General features: G+C 36.2%; 1 protein-coding gene across 1 annotated transcript in view; it reads right to left on the bottom strand.

The window, feature by feature from the left end:
• Positions 1-17,256, bottom strand: part of LOC121320619 (relaxin receptor 2-like) — a 36,977-nt gene extending 19,721 nt beyond the window's left edge. The window contains exons 1-7 of the mRNA XM_041259102.1: positions 17,103-17,256; positions 7,805-7,951; positions 6,460-6,537; positions 6,129-6,234; positions 5,088-5,159; positions 3,888-3,959; positions 3,187-3,258 (exon numbers count right to left, since the gene is read on the bottom strand). Coding sequence (XP_041115036.1) covers positions 3,187-3,258; positions 3,888-3,959; positions 5,088-5,159; positions 6,129-6,234; positions 6,460-6,537; positions 7,805-7,951; positions 17,103-17,193 — 638 coding nt within the window. The 5' untranslated portion in view covers positions 17,194-17,256. The remainder of the gene's footprint in view (positions 1-3,186; positions 3,259-3,887; positions 3,960-5,087; positions 5,160-6,128; positions 6,235-6,459; positions 6,538-7,804; positions 7,952-17,102) is intronic.
• Between the last annotated feature and the right edge of the window lie 781 nt (positions 17,257-18,037).

The following is an 18,037-nucleotide window of genomic DNA, read 5'->3' as shown; positions in this document are numbered from 1 at the left end:
TTACGCTGATGAACCAAGGTATCCACTGATCGTTTTAGATAACCACTTATTCCATCTGGAGCTCCCTTTCCATGGCGAGCCTCAAAAATATTCCAGGAAATGGAATTGAAGCCTTTCTTGTGCAGCTCAGTGAACAGAAGACAGAAGTTACCTTTCTGCTTGAATGGAGTCGCAGGGCCATCGCTGAAAAAATGCAGGCAATTTACGGATGGATACCTGTCTTTCACCATGTCTAGGAAAGGATCAAGTTTTCATGTGTTTTACATTGGCAGGTTTCACGATCTGCATTGGTCGATTGTTTCTTCACCTTCTTCACTGTGATTTTTTTTTGCCTGCTTATGTCATCTCTTGTGAAGTATTTCTTCACAATGTTCTGCAACTTTGAGGCTGCTTTGCTGGTTCTGCTGTACTGTAGTTCTTCCTGCCCACAGGTTTTCAACCTTTTATAGAACAATCCCAGGACCTTTTGGCATTCCATCCTAAACTTGTACTTTCTGACCAATCTGCCAGTAAACAATCGACTTTACTTGTTTCACCCTTTCATTTCGAGTTGCTCTGTACCTTTCCTTTAAATTACTGACCAGGGTATGATTTCCATTACATGAGAGTAGATGTTAAAACGTAATGCTGATTTGAACTCGGCTCTCGCCAAGATTAGCACCAACTAAGACGTAGCTTTGCAGTAAACTAATGTGATCCATCTGCATCTCCATCCATTTGCGTTTCTTTCCATCTGATGATGGACATATCTTTCTGTCTGGTATTGATGGCTGAAGTGTAATGCTGGCTCCAGGGATCAGCTTATTTTGCCTCCCCAGAGCATCAGCCCACGCAACGGCTGCAATGCTGGCTCTGGGGATCAACCCAGTGTGGTCTCCCCAGCGCATCAGCATGACAACAGTCTGGACTGAGCTAAGTAGGGTACATCTCTGGGGTCAAGTGGGCACCTTCCATCCTTGGTGTTTCGTTGACTAGCCCACAACACCTCAAGAGGGCTCGACAGTGATTTTGGTGTGCCAGCATCACTCCCCTCAACTCAGCCCAGCTCACTTACCCATACATCAGAGTTGCTTTCTTTCTATTGTGCTTGAGATCCCCAGCCAGAATCTTTCCGTCTCAACCACAGCCAGTTGCTGCTCCTTTCTGCTGCTTCAGATAAGTTTTTCACTGTGCAACAGGAACACCAATGATACACAGGAACACCAATGACTGGAACACCAGTGATACACAGGAACACCAATGACAGACCGGAACACCAATGACAGACCGGAACACCAATGACAGACTGGAACACCAATGACAGACAGGAACACCAATGACAGACAGGAACACCAATGACAGACAGGAACACCAATGACAGACCGGAACACCAATGACAGACAGGAACACCAATGACCGGAACAGCCAATGACAGACCGGAACACCAATGACAGGCAGGAACACCAATGACAGGCAGGAACACCAATGACAGACAGGAACACCAATGACAGACCGGAACACCAATGACAGACAGGAACACCAATGACAGACCGGAACACCAATGACAGACAGGAACACCAATGACAGACCGGAACACCAATGACAGACCGGAACACCAATGACAGACAGGAACACCAATGACAGACCGGAACACCAATGACAGACCGGAACACCAATGACAGACCGGAACACCAATGACAGACAGGAACACCAATGACAGACTGGAACACCAATGACAGACCGGAACACCAATGACAGACCGGAACACCAATGACAGACCGGAACACCAATGACAGACCGGAACACCAATGACAGACAGGAACACCAATGACATGACAGACAGGAACACCAATGACAGACCGGAACACCAATGACAGACAGGAACACCAATGACAGACCGGAACACCAATGACAGACAGGAACACCAATGACAGACCGGAACACCAGTGACAGGCAGGAACACCAATGACAGGCAGGAACACCAATGACAGGCAGGAACACCAATGACAGGCAGGAACACCAATGACGAATTGATGGAAAAGAAGGCTTTTCCAAGATATAGGCCAAGCCTCTCAGACAAAATTCCATAAAACCTTTAAAAAAACACATAACTGAGCAATCTGTATGATTTTTTTAAACTCATAATTTAGTTTCTTTCACATAAAATGCATAATACCAATGATGGGTATTAAATGTACCCAATCAAATTGCGAACAAAATCCTCAAATTTGTAAAAAACTAAGAGCACATGCTGACTCACCTTGTGTATATCACATGTGCTTGTCCTCCAGTGACCTTGTACCCCAGGAAGTAGTTCATTGTAGTGTCTGTTTAGTTTTTATGATGTAATTTGACACAAGTAACACCAATGACAGAATATCTTGGGACACTTATTTTACTAATAAAACTTATATTCGTTTATTTTTATTTTTAAATGGTCTATTAGGTAAACTAAACATATAAGACTATTGCCTAATGTTTAACAGTGGAAAAAGTCAAAATATTTAAGTGCTCACTCCAGTTCACATCACCTTTGGGACACAGATATTTGCATACCCCAGTGTGCTTATATGAGGGGGAAAAGATGTAAACTGACAAAAAATAAAAGTAATAAGACATCTATTTGTATATACTCTACATCATCAAGATACATACATTGACTTTCTTTAATTGTTTGCATTTTGAAAACTGTTTTGCACCACTTTAATGGAGTGGGCACTGTTAGCCACCGCAATTGTAGAATTTCCCATATTATATATATATACTTTTTCTTATGGGTCCTATAGGGATGTTTAAAATATGTATTTATTTTTGTCTAAAAAGGCAAGAAGACAGTAGTGAAACTTGAAAAAAGAAAAATCCATTTTTGAAGCTTCTTACTTTAATATTTAACTTTATTCAGATTTTTATTACACACTCAAATTTAAATGTACTACATGGATTTTGAAACTTATATAACTGCCTAAATATTTCTGGTGACACTATCCTGTAAAGGGTACTGTTTCTTATTGTAATTCAATTTTTACCATAACCCTTGTATACCAATTATAATATCTATACACCATTACAAGCTTTGGTAAGGAATAATGTGTTTTTATTTTTACAATGCTAAAATATCCCATCATTAAAACTTTGCCTAACTTTTATTTATTGAATTCTTGCGCACTTCTCAAAAAAGCTAATTTCTCATTTGTGTTTCATACTTACAGCCACTGCAATTTATGAAGATGACTAAAAACACCTGGACTCAGGGAAGTGATGCAGTTTTGACTAAGATACCTAGAAAATATGGCAAGGTTTTATTAACATGATTTATGTTTAGATGTTTAAAACATTTTAGTATTCATTTATAAATTATCTAAACATAGGAAATAAGGCAGCATTGTTACCAAACCCTGATTTATCACAAGCAGCACTGAACAACGTGTTCCAGTTTCTATTAAATATCATTACAGAATCTCTGTGTTGAAGACATTCCAGCTCAAGTGATCCGAAGAGGAGCTGTTTGATCCATCTGTGGTGATGTGTAAACAGCGCCAGGGCAGTTGGCACGTGCACACAAAAGAAGAGCTCAAGCTACCTGTGGTAAGAACTTGTCACAAAGTGGTAAAAAGCACATTTTGATAACCTTTGCCCTTATTTTTCTCCATGTGGGAGGTGAAACCGACAACAAATAAATATTATCATTTTAGAGCTTGTTTGGGGGGCTTTCCAAAAACCCTGATTCCTGTAAACCTTCTCTTTGATTAATTTAGGTTTATAAATAAAATAGTTCAAACTGGTGTTACAGAATATTCTGTAATAATTGTAATTTAAAGTGCTCTGAATTTGTTACTGATAACTGATAAGACATATTACTCCATATCCAAAAAATAGACAATTATACAGTAAACATTTAAACCACTTACAGTGTTCGGAGTTCATAAAGTCCAGCAAATGCTCTGCTCGACACAGTTCTAATGCAGTTATCCTGAAGGAATCTGTTAAGAAGTAATCAGATGTGCTGTATAATATCTTTAGAGTTGATTTCACATACATCAATACTTGGTCAATAGAGGATATCAGGCTATTTAGACTTGTCTTTTTATTTAACATTGGTTGACATCATTTTTAATTTGTATGCTAACTAAAAACCAAACCAACATAATTTAAAACAAAAACACCACAACTGTGTTGGTAACAACACATTTAATATGATGCACTCTCATGACTTTATCCTTAATGAACTCCCCACAGATATGAAATATCCAAATAAACCTTCTATGGACAAGTACAACTCTTCTCCTGTTTATTTTTAAACCTTCAATGCAGTTTAAATGGCTTATTAATCCTATTGTTATGGAAAACAGAGGGCTTGCCTTCATGGCATTGGTGCAGCCTGTATATTTTAAGAGTATGCATGCTCATCTTCAATACAAAGTATACCTATATTCATTATTATGTAGAATACACAGTTTGTATCACTGGTACTGCAGACTAAAACAAAAGCATAGCACAGTGTAATAAAGCATAATGAAAGCATGGTATAGTTTATGTAAGCATTGTAAAGCATATTAAAAAGCATGGCAAACCATGGTAAACAATGGTAAATGTATACTATAACTATGGGAAAATGACCATGGTGAACTTTATAAGGGTAAAGACAACTTGCTTCCCACTTTAAGAAGACATTATAACAAAATAGAAGTATATAATATATAAACAGAAATTGCATTCTGCCAACAGCTGCAACACGTTAACCACATTACAAATGTCACATATTTCAACAACGCAGACACCATTCCAAATGAGAAAAGGAGTTCCAGAGAGTCCAATGAAACTTAAAAAGGTATTTTTAAATACTGCTTAGATGTAGAAATGCAAGTAATTCCTTTACCATGGTATTTTGCCTCAATACACATTAACCATACTTCCTCCTGTAGAACTATAGTTTTAACTGCATTACCTAGCTGTGATTAGTCAAGCTTGCCTGTACTTTGCCATGCATCCACTGTGTTTCTGTGGGTGATAGGGGAATTGCCAGGGGTAGGTTTGGTAAACATCAGTACTTTTCTATAAAGTACACTTCTTTTTATCACAGTTCAGAAGCCTATATCTTGGATACTCACAGTTTTTGTAGCTCTGAATATCTGATGAAGACCTCTTCAGGCAGTCTCCTGATTTCATTCTTCTTAAGAGTTCTGTAATGTTCAGAATTAAAACGCAGTAGCTGTACAATTCAAACAGGTAGAACGTTTTATTAAATGTCCTTGCTATGCTAATAAGTAGGTATTAGGCAGCGTAATTACTGTTGGGACTTCTAGTTAAAATGTCAATTTACTGCAACAGTTAAAAATTTTATTTGGTTTTGAAACTGTCCAAGGCACTGTTGCTGACTACTTACCATAAGTGAAAGATTTGGTATGTTAGAAGTCTATCTGATTTTGGCTGAAAGTTTCAGTCAAACTTTCAGTTTAGATGGCATACCAAAAGAGTTTCTGTAGAGATATTCATGGTGGCACTCTTGTCATCGTGGTTCAAATGGATTAATTATATAACTCCTGCCATTTATTTTCTTCAAAAAATATATTTATTAATTAAAAAACATGATTATAAAAACAAACAGACTACGTGTTTCAACACTACCATGTCTTCATCAGGTTCACATTAATTGGATGACAAGAGTGTGACCATCAATGTCTCTACAGAAACTCTTTTGGTAAGCCATCTAAACTGAAAGTTTGGCTGAAAACGTTTTGAACTTTTGCATTGCCGTAGAGACTCTACTTTCATTACATGTAATTACCTTATATTGGTCAGCACTTCATCAATATCAAGCATTGTAGTGCACAAATGACCTAACAATGCAATTGCATAGTAACTATGCAATAATTACAGCAGCTATGCATTTCAACACGCTTAGGTATCTGCAGCCAACGAACCAGGACTTTGTTACAAATGACAATGCCTCAAGATTGATTCTGCAGAATTGCTTTGAAACGCTAGCACAGCTGTACAAATCAGTTTCACTTGTTACAGTTGTACAGTATCCTTAACTGTATTTGATACACATTAGTACATTATTTTTTTCTTAAAACAGAAAGTACAGTTAATGGGATCACCGGTTACCCTAGACACAGACACCACTCCCCTTGGCTTTAAATACTCACAGCAAAGTTACATTTGTTGAAACCAGTGGCACAGATTTTAAGTTTACTTCAACACATTCCAGTTCTGTTTCAATGCATTCACAACTTTCAGGATACAGTTGCAGAACTACAAAAAGAAAAGCAATTAGATACATTCTGTACGACCATTAACTCCAGTTATACATTTTAACCAGCGCTGCGGCAGAAAGGACATTGAAAAATAGGGTTTGCGCAATTGTCTGTTTGACAGCTCAAAATTAAACTAGGGAAGAAAATGAGACTAATGAACGAGACTCAAATAAATACTCAAAACTATCTTCAATGACACACTTGTGCAAGTAGAATAACTTACAGCAATCCTTTGGAAAGTCCTGAAGATCAGGTTTCCCGACCGTCCTGTCAAAAAAGTCAGCCCATCCACTGTTATCTCCTAAACCAAAAAAGGATTCATACAAAGAACATGACAGTACTGTACTCAACAAAGGGGTCATATTAGTAGTTGCTGTGTCACAATTGCTCTAGATTGCAGGTTATAAAATACAGCAAAATCTCAATGAATTGGACACCAAAGGAAAGAACATGCATGGGTTCAGGTGCCTTTGTGATCCACTAGGAAAAAGCCAAGATCTGTGTTCCAAAGTGTATTTACGTGTATTTTTTCATCTCAGTGACCAGCTTGTAGCAGTCATGTCAATGTCACAAAAGTGACTTCCAAGTTTTAAGTAGTTCCCCACAGCAAAGACACTTAATTGCGTAAAACAAAGATTTACTAATTAAATCTATAATAAATGGTAAATTACTCATGGAACAAACAGAAAACACAACGGTCCTTTGTGGGTAACAAACAAAATGTATGTGTGAGTAAAGATGTATATAAAACTTGGGACCTAGCCCAGTGGTGTAGCTAGGAATGGAAATTTGGGTGGTCCTCAACTTCGGGTGGATGGGCAAGTACCTAAGGTCTGACATCACAGGAAATAGTTTGAGCAGATCAAAGTAGCCAAGACTGAGAATGTATGGTGCCGAGTAAAGCAAGCAAGCATTTTTGCAGTTTATAACTGTAGTTGCACGTATACACTACAGATACACAGCACATATGAATACAACCTACCGAAACAAACACATTGTTTTTTATATTGCTTTACTATGTAGAAATAATTATTAAGTTTTAAAATTGTGTGCATATTTATTTTGCCATGTTGACCGTCGCACTGCTATTAACTTACTTTAAAAATACACATTAAAATAAACATCTGTTTTGAACAAATCCGCGTCAACTGCCTCTCAAGCTGTCAAACGTGGGTTGCACATGATTCGTTGTGTGAGAGGCAGATCCATCCCAAATATTGCATCACAATTACTACATTGATTTGATTGGCTAAAGCCTGCACATTTAAAAAAAAAAAATAGCCTATTTGACCTAAATTTAAACATCCGCCTTCGGGGCACACAAATGACATTTTATTATTATTATTATTTTTAAATGTACTTAAACTTGGCATTCTCATAGACGTAGATTTAGGTGGGCCTGCGTGCAAACTGGGTGGGCCGTATGTTTTAAGTTATTTTGTTTGGAGTGGAATGTACTGTAGCCGACTTTCTAGACTTTACAGCTTAGGGGGGTCGGTAGGTTAAGGGGCACTATTTTATTAGAAAATATATTCACTGCAGATTTCTGTAAAAAAAAGTTCCCTTACCACAGTTTTCCTCATCCGCCCCATTTTCACAGTTCTCAATGCCGTTGCAGTGTAAAACCTGGGGTAAGCACGCTGTAAGGTTTCCACATGGGAAATGTCCAACTGGGCAGTCAACAACAACAGGGTTGCTATCAACCACTGCAGTTGCTGAAAGAAAGAAATGCATTTTTATTAAGATCAGATCACTTTATTAAAGTGCACAGCCTGCTAACGTAGTTCTATGTCAAACTCTACTTTAGTTGGACCTAATGCAGTATTTTGCAATTCCGTATGAGTCTCTCTTTTTTGTATTGTGCAAAGTGCTAGATAAGAGGTGCCCAGAGAAATGCAATGCACCATCAAAGTCCATCTGTTACAAGCCTTCCTCCAAAGGACTGAAAAAAGAGTTAAACCAGCCACTGATCATCAGAGAAAGAATAGTCAATCTGGGGAGACAACCCTGTGTGGAAAAAAAAATGAGGTCCCTTCTCTTATCTTTTCCAGCCAATTGATGGATTTCTTCATAATTTCAGACTCTGTGTGCTCATAGAAGATCAAATAAACATCTTGAGGGTACAACTATTAATGCAGTCGTTACGCCTTTACTAAATTAATAATTATGAGGGAGATCATATTTTTATCAGAAACATAAACTATCAACCAAATGTGTGCTTGATTTTGTAAATGCTCTTTTATTTAAATCTTTGAATCGTATGCCACTTATCAATCAATATTTGTTTTATGTAGCTCCTTACATAGTGGACCACCATCACAAAGCTTTATAAGATTCAGTAATAACAAGAAAATCCATAATACATTAAATACAGTGGAACGTGCATAACACATGATAGTAGCATAATACATTAAATACAGTGGAACGTGCACAATGCATGATAGTAGCATAATACATTAAATAGTACATTAAATACAGTGGAAAGCGCATAATACATGAAATAGTAACAGCAACACAGCCGTTAATAGCAGATATCAGGCTTAAAGAGCATGGAAAGCAAGAAAGAACAGGTGGGTCTTGAGAGTTGATTTAAAGCAAGCGACAGTGGGAACATCATGCACCAAAACTGGGAGAGAGTGCTAAGGAGTCAGAGCCATGAAGCTAAACAAGTGCTCTCCAAGTCGAAGACGACCACCAACCAATACTTTTGGCATATGCCTGCCACAGATCAGGTATTTACTGAGCATTTAATATCAGAGCTTCCGACAGGCCCCTCCGGGGAGTGACGTCCTCGGTCCCGCCTCCCGAGAGAACAAACGGTCACTCCACGGAGCTCACTTCCTCTTCAGGTAGATAAGGTAGGTATACTAGCCTCTCCAGTTGCAGTGAGTGAGTCTGTGTTAAAAAGTGGAACCAAGGACGTCACTCCCAGGAGGAGCACTAAATGCTCAGTAAATACCTGACCTGTGGGAGTCTTATCCCAAAAGTATTGGTTGGTGGTCGTCTTCTCTTTCAGGGAACCAGGGTTACATCCATAACCTAACGTTATCATCAACCACCTACACAACAATACCAACAGGCCCATTAATATCCTTACCCGTTAGTATTGCTCCACATAATCCATGTTAAATATCTTTTCACATCTTTACTGCAATAATTCAGCTGTTGAGTGGTCAGAAAGCCCAACTTGGCGAAAATGTTCTAACCTAGAGCTAAGGACAAGTAGTGACTTCCAATGTATAATTGTATTACAATGAACAAACCTCAAGTGCCTTAACTGAAGTTCACATGGCACAATATAACTGAGCCTCCAGTTTGCTATCTGATTATACAGACGCATGTGATTTGTTCTGTACTGTCCGTACAGAAACGGAGAAATTGTTAATTATAAACAGCTATTATGTGATGTCTTAGAGCATAAGAGAAATAAAGCCAGACTGTTACATTTATATCTGCAGATGCTTTAGCAGATTGTGTTTATCTAAAAGCATAAGGTTAAATTAAATTGACTTCCAATACTATATGCCAAATCACACAGAACAGCCATATGAACAGAAGGAGTGGCAAAGCTACTTTCAACTGTGAACCACAACTGTTGCTAGGAATCAATACGATACAGTTAGGGCTTCATTTTTTTGGTTTTTATTTTTCTTCTGTCGTCCTCCCTTTAAACCTTAATTAATAGTTGGTAAGCCTTAACTGAATACCAGATTGGTTAAATTAGCGACGCACTACTAGAAACTAACGCAGTGGAAATTAATAAGATGAATTCTGCGATTAGAGCCAGAACGAAATATAGGTTCAAATAGAATCAGGTGAGATCAATGCACATCGTTTGTTAACTCAATCAAGATATGAAGGTAAAAAGAAACAACTTCCTTTTGTAATTAGTGTTTGATTAAGAAAACAAATCAGCTCAAAATATGTTTAAATATGTTTAAAAACTAGAAGCCCTAGTTACAGCATTTGTTTTTCATTTTAAAAGATTAATGCAGTGTTTGCCTACTATCTATTTTAGGTTTGTGTGTGGGGGAGAAAAGTTAGGAAGAAGTCAGAATACACTTGAATTACTGGTTAGGGATTTTGCATTTGCTTTTTACATTATCAACAGTTAAACTCAATGCAGTGCCCGAAAATAAATAAATGTGTTTCCTTTAACGAGTTATTCATTTTTTCCTTATTCAAGAAATAGACTTGAATATCGTTTAAAAAAAAAAAAAGAAAAAAGTGGTGTGCATAACAGTCTTTTTTTATACAATCTAAAAAACGAATTGATCATTTTTTCTGGTATTGTCGAAAACTTCTAAACCATTGCTGTATTGAGGCATCCTAAGAAATGCTCAAATAACAACACAGATGGGAATCACATCGTTTACTGAACCACTTCTGAAATAAAATGAAGTACACCATAAACTGTGTAAAAGAAAATAAAATAAGTCTCCAGCCTTCTTTTTGTGTTTAGAGGATAAACACTGGCTTCATTGTGTCCATTTCGGGGGACCTTTTACCTGCGTTCATGGGTTCATTTGTTAAAACCAGAAACCCTAATTAGAACAATAAATTGTTGAGGGACACTGCTAAAATTTGCATATTTCTCAATTAGCACTACAAGAGCCAATCAAATCACGTGAAAGCACAAAGTGGGCAATAAGATTTAGTTTAGCTAAATGTTAAATCTTGTAATTAGATTTATAAATTACATCTGAATGTACATTTGAAAATAAAAACACAACATTTATAATTCTGGTGAAAAATACAAGATTTAAGTAAAATCTGGGAAAAATTACAAGACTTGTAAAAGACATGTTAAAATATGAACGCATTTTTTAACACATGGCACCCCATAGGCAAGAACATGAATGTTATTTCACATTACTGCCCCAGATTAGATAACAGGCATTATAAGAAAGCAAAGTAGACAAACACACCTGATTAATGCATTGATTAGTTTTATATGACATGTTTCTCTTAACTGTTTTACTTCCAGGCTTGGGGTTCACATGCTACTTATGTAACACAGTGCTGTAATAATATTCATTTTGGCAATAATGAGGTCATACAAAGTGCTAGATATTTTGTCTGAGTAAGTATGCAGTTACTTTCTGCAAAAAAAGAAACACGTTTGTCTTATTACCTTTTCTTTGTTGTATTTTTACATTAGTGGTCTTTTCTTTTTTAACCCAGACGTGCCAGACTTCTCTAATGTCGGTTACTCACCACTGATAGTGCAATCTCCCTTTCGGGACGTCTCACGACAATAATAAGCCGTGGGGTGACCAAATCAGTCATTCTGAGCCTTGTCATTGAATGAGACAGGCACGAGGAACAAAGAAACGTGTATCACTACATGCCAGTTTTAAACAGGACAAGATCGAGAGGAGTCGTACTTCTCCGTACGTACCACTTGTATTTATGTATTTGTGTGTTTGCTTGCTTAAACAGTGGTGGCCACATTTATTGCATCACCTCATCATTTTTGCGTTTACTGCTTTATCACCATACAGTTCATTTTTCTATTGGCTTTTTTTGTTGTTATTATTGTTCATTTGCTATTCGTGGTTTTATCGAATTCTAACGTTTGTGTGATGTTCTCTTCACGGTGAAAATTATTGAAAGTCAAGAAATATACATTACATTGTTTATATGCCAAAAATGAAATGCATTTATACTGCAAAAATTGTAAAAAAATGACACACTTAATAAATTAATTACGAGACGTTTTCAGTAGTTAAAAAGTAAACTGTCATAACAACTGTTTTCGCAGGACAAGACAAGAAAGAAATACAACGAGTAATATAACGAGTAATATAAGTTACTTTTTTTTTATTAAGTAATAAGTAGGAACATTATATAATTTTTTTTTTTTTTCTGAAGAAACAAGTAGCGAGTAATACGTAGCTTTTTTTTTCCAGTAACGTGCCTGACTGTTTACCTCTTATCTTTATGGATAGACACTCTAATCTGGCCAGTACTCTGTCTGCTATGACAGCTAATTCAAAAAACATTTAGAGGATTAGTTTCCAACATTGTGCTGCATCTCTCTGTAGGTGGAATGCTATGAAAAATATATTAAGCTAAGTACGCCCCGCCTGCTGTGTGACATTGATCAATATAGGGACCAAAAATAGCGTTTTGCAAAAACTAGCTCACATCAGCAGCTGAAATCTGTGGGGTCTTCCTACTCTTCTGGAAGGATCATCTTCCAAGATATCTCCCTCCTCTTTATGAACAGCCCACACAAGCACACTGAAGCCTGCCATTTTCTCCACTTAGAGCAATGAATAGGCTACAAACCTGATTTATACGTTTTCCAATCAGTAAGTAGCCTATCCTGTTCAGACGAGTTAACAATTTTATGTATGTGTTACAACTAACAAAATACTTAATTGACCAAATTATCGGATAATTAAATGTAGATGTTTTTATTATTAATATTGGCTTAAATACATGTTGCTGAACAGATCAATTGTGCTGGGAAATTAGACCAATAAAACACATCTTATTCTTCACTTGGTCTGAGGTACATGGTAAATATGGTGCCAGTAATGGTCAATAATGGCACCATGCACATTAATGAATCAGGCATATAACGTTAATAAGAAAATTGCTCCCAAAGGACACGTCATGCTAACGTTGCATTGAATTTTGTTTTTTGATGATAAATGGCCTTTATGAATAACCAGGTGAAATACTGCCATGTTAAACAATATTACTGGCATCATAAAAGAGATGAGAAAAATGAGATGAAAAGATGAGATGAAAAGAGAAAAGGTACGTTTTTTGCATATAGGGCAATGAGTGGAGCCTATCATCACAAAATATCAGTGTTGGAAAAATCATATCATTAGAGATAAACCAACTGTGAAGATCAAGGAAACATTTTACGGTAAAAGATATCTTCATTCATTTGTTTCTGTATTTTTTTAAGTACTCTGGTTTGAATCTAAATTAAATCTAAGAAATATGTTAGATGGATCCAGTTCAGCATTTTAATCTTCATTCCTTTATTTTAGAAGAACCCGGTTAAAAAATATGGATCTTAACAGTAACAGTTTACCAGACCTGTATATATTTTATTAAAACAAACTGTGTAGAGAGTTTTTTTTTAAACATTTATCTCAGCTGCTGTCTAACAAGTAGTTGCCATTAATTCAATTTCAGCCCATAACAGTGTTATATAATTGCTATAAAAAATATTTAAATTCTCACTTTTTCCACATTATAAGAAACAGCTTGTTAATATCTATGTGTGTCTTTGCTCCAGCACTCCAGGGTAAAAAGGAGCACAACCCCTGACAAGATGAGAAATATTGTGGGTTTCTTCCTGTATAATTTCCCCTTGATCCAATGTAGAAGAAAGATCTTTGCAATAACACAGCCATGCATACATTAGTTTAGAACAAAGATCCCAGATGGTAAGGAATACTGAGTTGGAATATTTTGCAAGTTTTTTAATACTAAAACAAACAAAAAAACATTTTTGCTTGCTCTTGACTGAAGGATTCTATTGATTTAAGTTTTCCTGAAAGATGTCAACATAAAGATTTAAAGCCGCAGTGTGACCAGCCAGAAAAAACACCATATTAAAGCCAGGAAAAAATGAGTGAGTTATTGCAGTAAGCTTAGACCTCTAGGTGGCAGTTAAAATGCATGATCCATTTGGAATCTTTTTATAGTAAACTCAGATTAAACTTGGTATAGATATATTGCATCAGCACAAGTTCTTAAGAGGTTCAGAAACTATGACTCCTGGTTTGTGATTGGTTGATCTAATAAAAGCTTAGAAACCAGTCTCACAATTCAGTATTATAAATGGCCATTGTAGGTAATGGTACACATGACCAGTGGCCGTAACACGTCTGTGTGAATGCACGTCATTGTTTTTTCATAATGATGTTATAATATGTTAACTTGCTATGTCCCTGCCCACAAGCTGAGGTCCTCCGACTTTGGCCTGCTTGTTATCCCCAAGCAAAAGTGCACCACACTTGGACAACACTCATTTAGCTTCATGGCTCCAACTCTCTGGAACTCTCTCCCAGCTTTGGTTCATGATGCTCTGACCATTGCTTGCTTTAAATCAACTCTCAAAACCCACCTGTTCTCTCTTGCTTTCCATGCTCCTTAAGTCTGATATCTGTTATTAGCTGCTGCTACTATCTCATGTATTGTTACTATCATGTATTCTGCACTTTCCACTGTATTCAGTATACTATTTCATGTGTTATACTACTATCATGTATTATGCACTTTCCACTGTATATCATGTATTATGCATTTCTCTATTTGGAGTATTATGGATTTTCTTGTATTTATTGCATCTTGTAAAACACTTTGTGATGGTGTTCCACTATGAAAGGCGCTACATAAAATAAAATAAATATTACTTGATTGATAATAATAAATATATAAGCTTAACATCAGATACCCGGTGAGTTTTTATGACATTCAGTATATTTAATTGAGTCTATAACACACCGTCAATACAAGAACATTGCTCTTTTAGCGTGCTCCTATTCTTTCAACTTACAGTTGTTACCTATAACTACATAACCACTCATAGGGGGCTGGTTACAACTAATAGGGTCCACTCAGTGCCAGTGTGCCAGACCTTCTTCTAAACTCATTTTATCGCATGCAAAGTTAAGGCTTCAGAATGCTGAGAATTATTTCCCGACGGACTGTTTTCAACAGTAAACACACAAGTGTAATAATTAAGAGTAATAAATGCAAGTCTCACTTCAACAAGTCACTCATGCATTTCAAATCTGATAAGAGGGTTGCAGCTTGACTCGGGGTCAAATCTGTATCATCAAATGTCTTCCACGTCTTACTGATCTCACAAGACATGTCCATAAACCAAACCATAAAAGTGAACTAACTCTAACTTCAAAACACCATTGCACACCCCATTCCTCTATACCAGCTTGCTATGTTGAAAATGCAGGTTCGCAGCTTCTATCACAGTTTCCACCACTGTGATTATCTGAGATTTACTGTACATTGCTTCCATGACTTTATTACGCTTTACTACACATTTCCTCTAACCCATTCCCTGACACTCAACTGTGCAAGTACTCATTGTCTTTGTTGTTCCTTTAGTGCTGTTTAACAGGTAAAACTACTGAAATAATTATGGCCAGCAATGCTTATATCAGTATTTATCAGTACAAAGTGAGATTCTAATCCATTCTAGAAAGGTTCTAACCCATTCTAGATTAGTTCGAGCATACCCAACCTGTTATAGAATAGTGAAGAATGAATCACTCGCATTTATCTTTTTTTTTTTGCAGAAGGACAATGATAATTGGGATTCAGTGTAATTAGTACATACATAATACATGTTTTACTTTGTCAACTTGTGTGTCCCTGAGACACTGTATAAACAGTTACAAGAGTCTTAGAACAACAGTACAGCAAAGAAAAACCTTCTTTAAAAGAAAATATAAACAGAGGTTCCCCCAAAATATGTTTAATATTATTTAATACATGTGTCGTAAACTGCCATAAAATGTATGGATAAAAATATAGGTACATTATCTATGTGTAATGACATTGTAATTATAATTTTCTGATACTGTACAGCAACTAGTAGTAGCACATATTTCTGTAATTATGAGGACAAAAGATGTATTAACAAAGCTATTTTAGTGATTGTGTCATTTTCGTATAAATATATTAAATACTGTCACAAGCTACAACGTAGTTCCTTTGGCTGTATTTTGAACTGTATCCAGAATTAATTGTGTTCTTCTAAGAGCAGCACAATTCTAGAATCAAATCCTGGATTTGCAGGCAACTTTTAAAACCTCACACCTCTAAACAAGATTGTCTGGTTAGTTGCAACTACCAAAGGTTCACTTCAACAGAACTCTGATAACTACTAAGAATCAGCAACACTTTTCTTTTTTAGAATACAAAATACCCAATTGCATTTCAAAATATATTTTAAACTGCTTAAAAGCAAATATTGAAGCTTCCACTATTCGTTTGAGTGAAGTAAAGCAAACAAGTAAAATATGTTCAAGTGGTTAATTTAAAGGTTAAACGCATGTTGTTGAACCTTTAGAGGGTTTGTATTCGTGTAATCAGGGGTACTAAATCGCTTGTTTTGCTATTAACTTCACCCTTTTAACTCCCTTCCCTGCGATTACAGCTGAACCTTCATTACACACTGCCACTACAACAACACTCAGGTGCCACTACAACAACACTCAGGAAAGAACAATGTCCAATGTGAAATATAACAATTAGTCAACAGCAACAACTAATCATTTCCAGCTCAATATCATTGCCAGCTCAATATCATGCCATATTTTTTTCATACATAACAGAATCATATAGGACCTGCTAAAACAAAGAATACGCTACTTCATTACTTCCGAATATCAGGCCAGTTACTATTATATTGTTTAAGTTCTACGTTTGAATGTACTTAATACAAGTATTGTATATACCTGTATATTGTATTTAACTTCGATGATATTATTAAATAATTATGTGCAAAACTGTACTGTACGCAAAGTTTTTAAAAATTAAACAGCGAAGAACATCTCTGAACGAAATGTAGGAATCTATTAAGTAAGACAAGGTGAGCAGCCAAATTAATATACACGACAACAATAAAATGTACTGTGAAACAGTTATTTACATAACTTCTAATGTAATGGTCTGTACACAACTGCATTCATATTTCCAAAGATGAAATGTTCACGTAAAACTAGTCTAAATCCCAAAGTCACAACACATTGTGAATCGGTAGGTTTTCTGATTACTTAATCATAGAGTAAAAAGAAGAAAAAAAAAACAAAACGAAAGAAAACAGATCAGAAATCAACCACAGTCTTAGTAAATACAATGTCTTACCTTTAAATGTTGTAAGAGTAAACTGATATAACAGTAGCATCGCAGGTAAATTACAAATAAGGGAAACGTGCAGGTGAGCGTTCGATTCCATGTTCTGCCTCTGTGGAGTTCCAAAGCTGTCTCACTAGTCACGATGCACAGACAACACGCTTCACCATTGCTGGGCAGCTCACACACTGAAAACACCGAAGCTGCACATAGCACAACTCAAAATTAAAGTAAAAGGAAAATCTGCTATAACCAAAACAGTCACCTGACCTGACTAACTATAAACACGCTAACACAAAATACACATGCGACTATACAGTGAGTAAAGAATACCTTTTTCCCCTTCAAGTTTTCAAATACTGTGTCACTTTTCTTGAAATAGATAAAATGTTGCCTTCGAGGTAGAGGTGGTTGTTTTTTGTAATAATCATTATGCCACAAGCAGATGCAATTGTATTATAATAATTTATTTACTGCTGACGGTTTTTTTTACTACATTTTCACGTATTATTTGACGTCTCTGTGTCAGAAACTACGACTTGTTGACATCTTGCTTTCTCAAGCGTGATTGACACTTTATCACAATACAAGGATCCACTGACAAGTAACAGCAACTAAAATGTTTTCAAATGTATTCCAGAATAAATTGTGTTTGTTTTCTTCACGCTGGGAAATGTTATGTAGATGTTCTTAGTTCATCATGTCACTTCTTACTTATTTGATTATTTATTTATTTTTTACTTCAATTATATTCATAACTTTCTTGTGTCAGCTCTGGAGTTGTACCGCATGTGCAGTTCTAACTGGAAAACAAGTATCTGTTCATTACATGAGAAACAATATAGAACAGATTATTTATTTGTAGTTCTACGTCTTGAAAGATGTTTCACAAATTAAAAATAGAAAGTTTAAATAGTGTGAAAGCGTGTAGTGAAAATCTTACTTGT

Source organism: Polyodon spathula, chromosome 9, assembly GCF_017654505.1.
Source record: "Polyodon spathula isolate WHYD16114869_AA chromosome 9, ASM1765450v1, whole genome shotgun sequence".
Lineage (NCBI taxonomy): Eukaryota > Metazoa > Chordata > Actinopteri > Acipenseriformes > Polyodontidae > Polyodon > Polyodon spathula.
The sequence above is the reverse complement of the archived record's forward strand: the minus strand, read 5'-3'. Positions and strand labels throughout refer to the sequence as shown.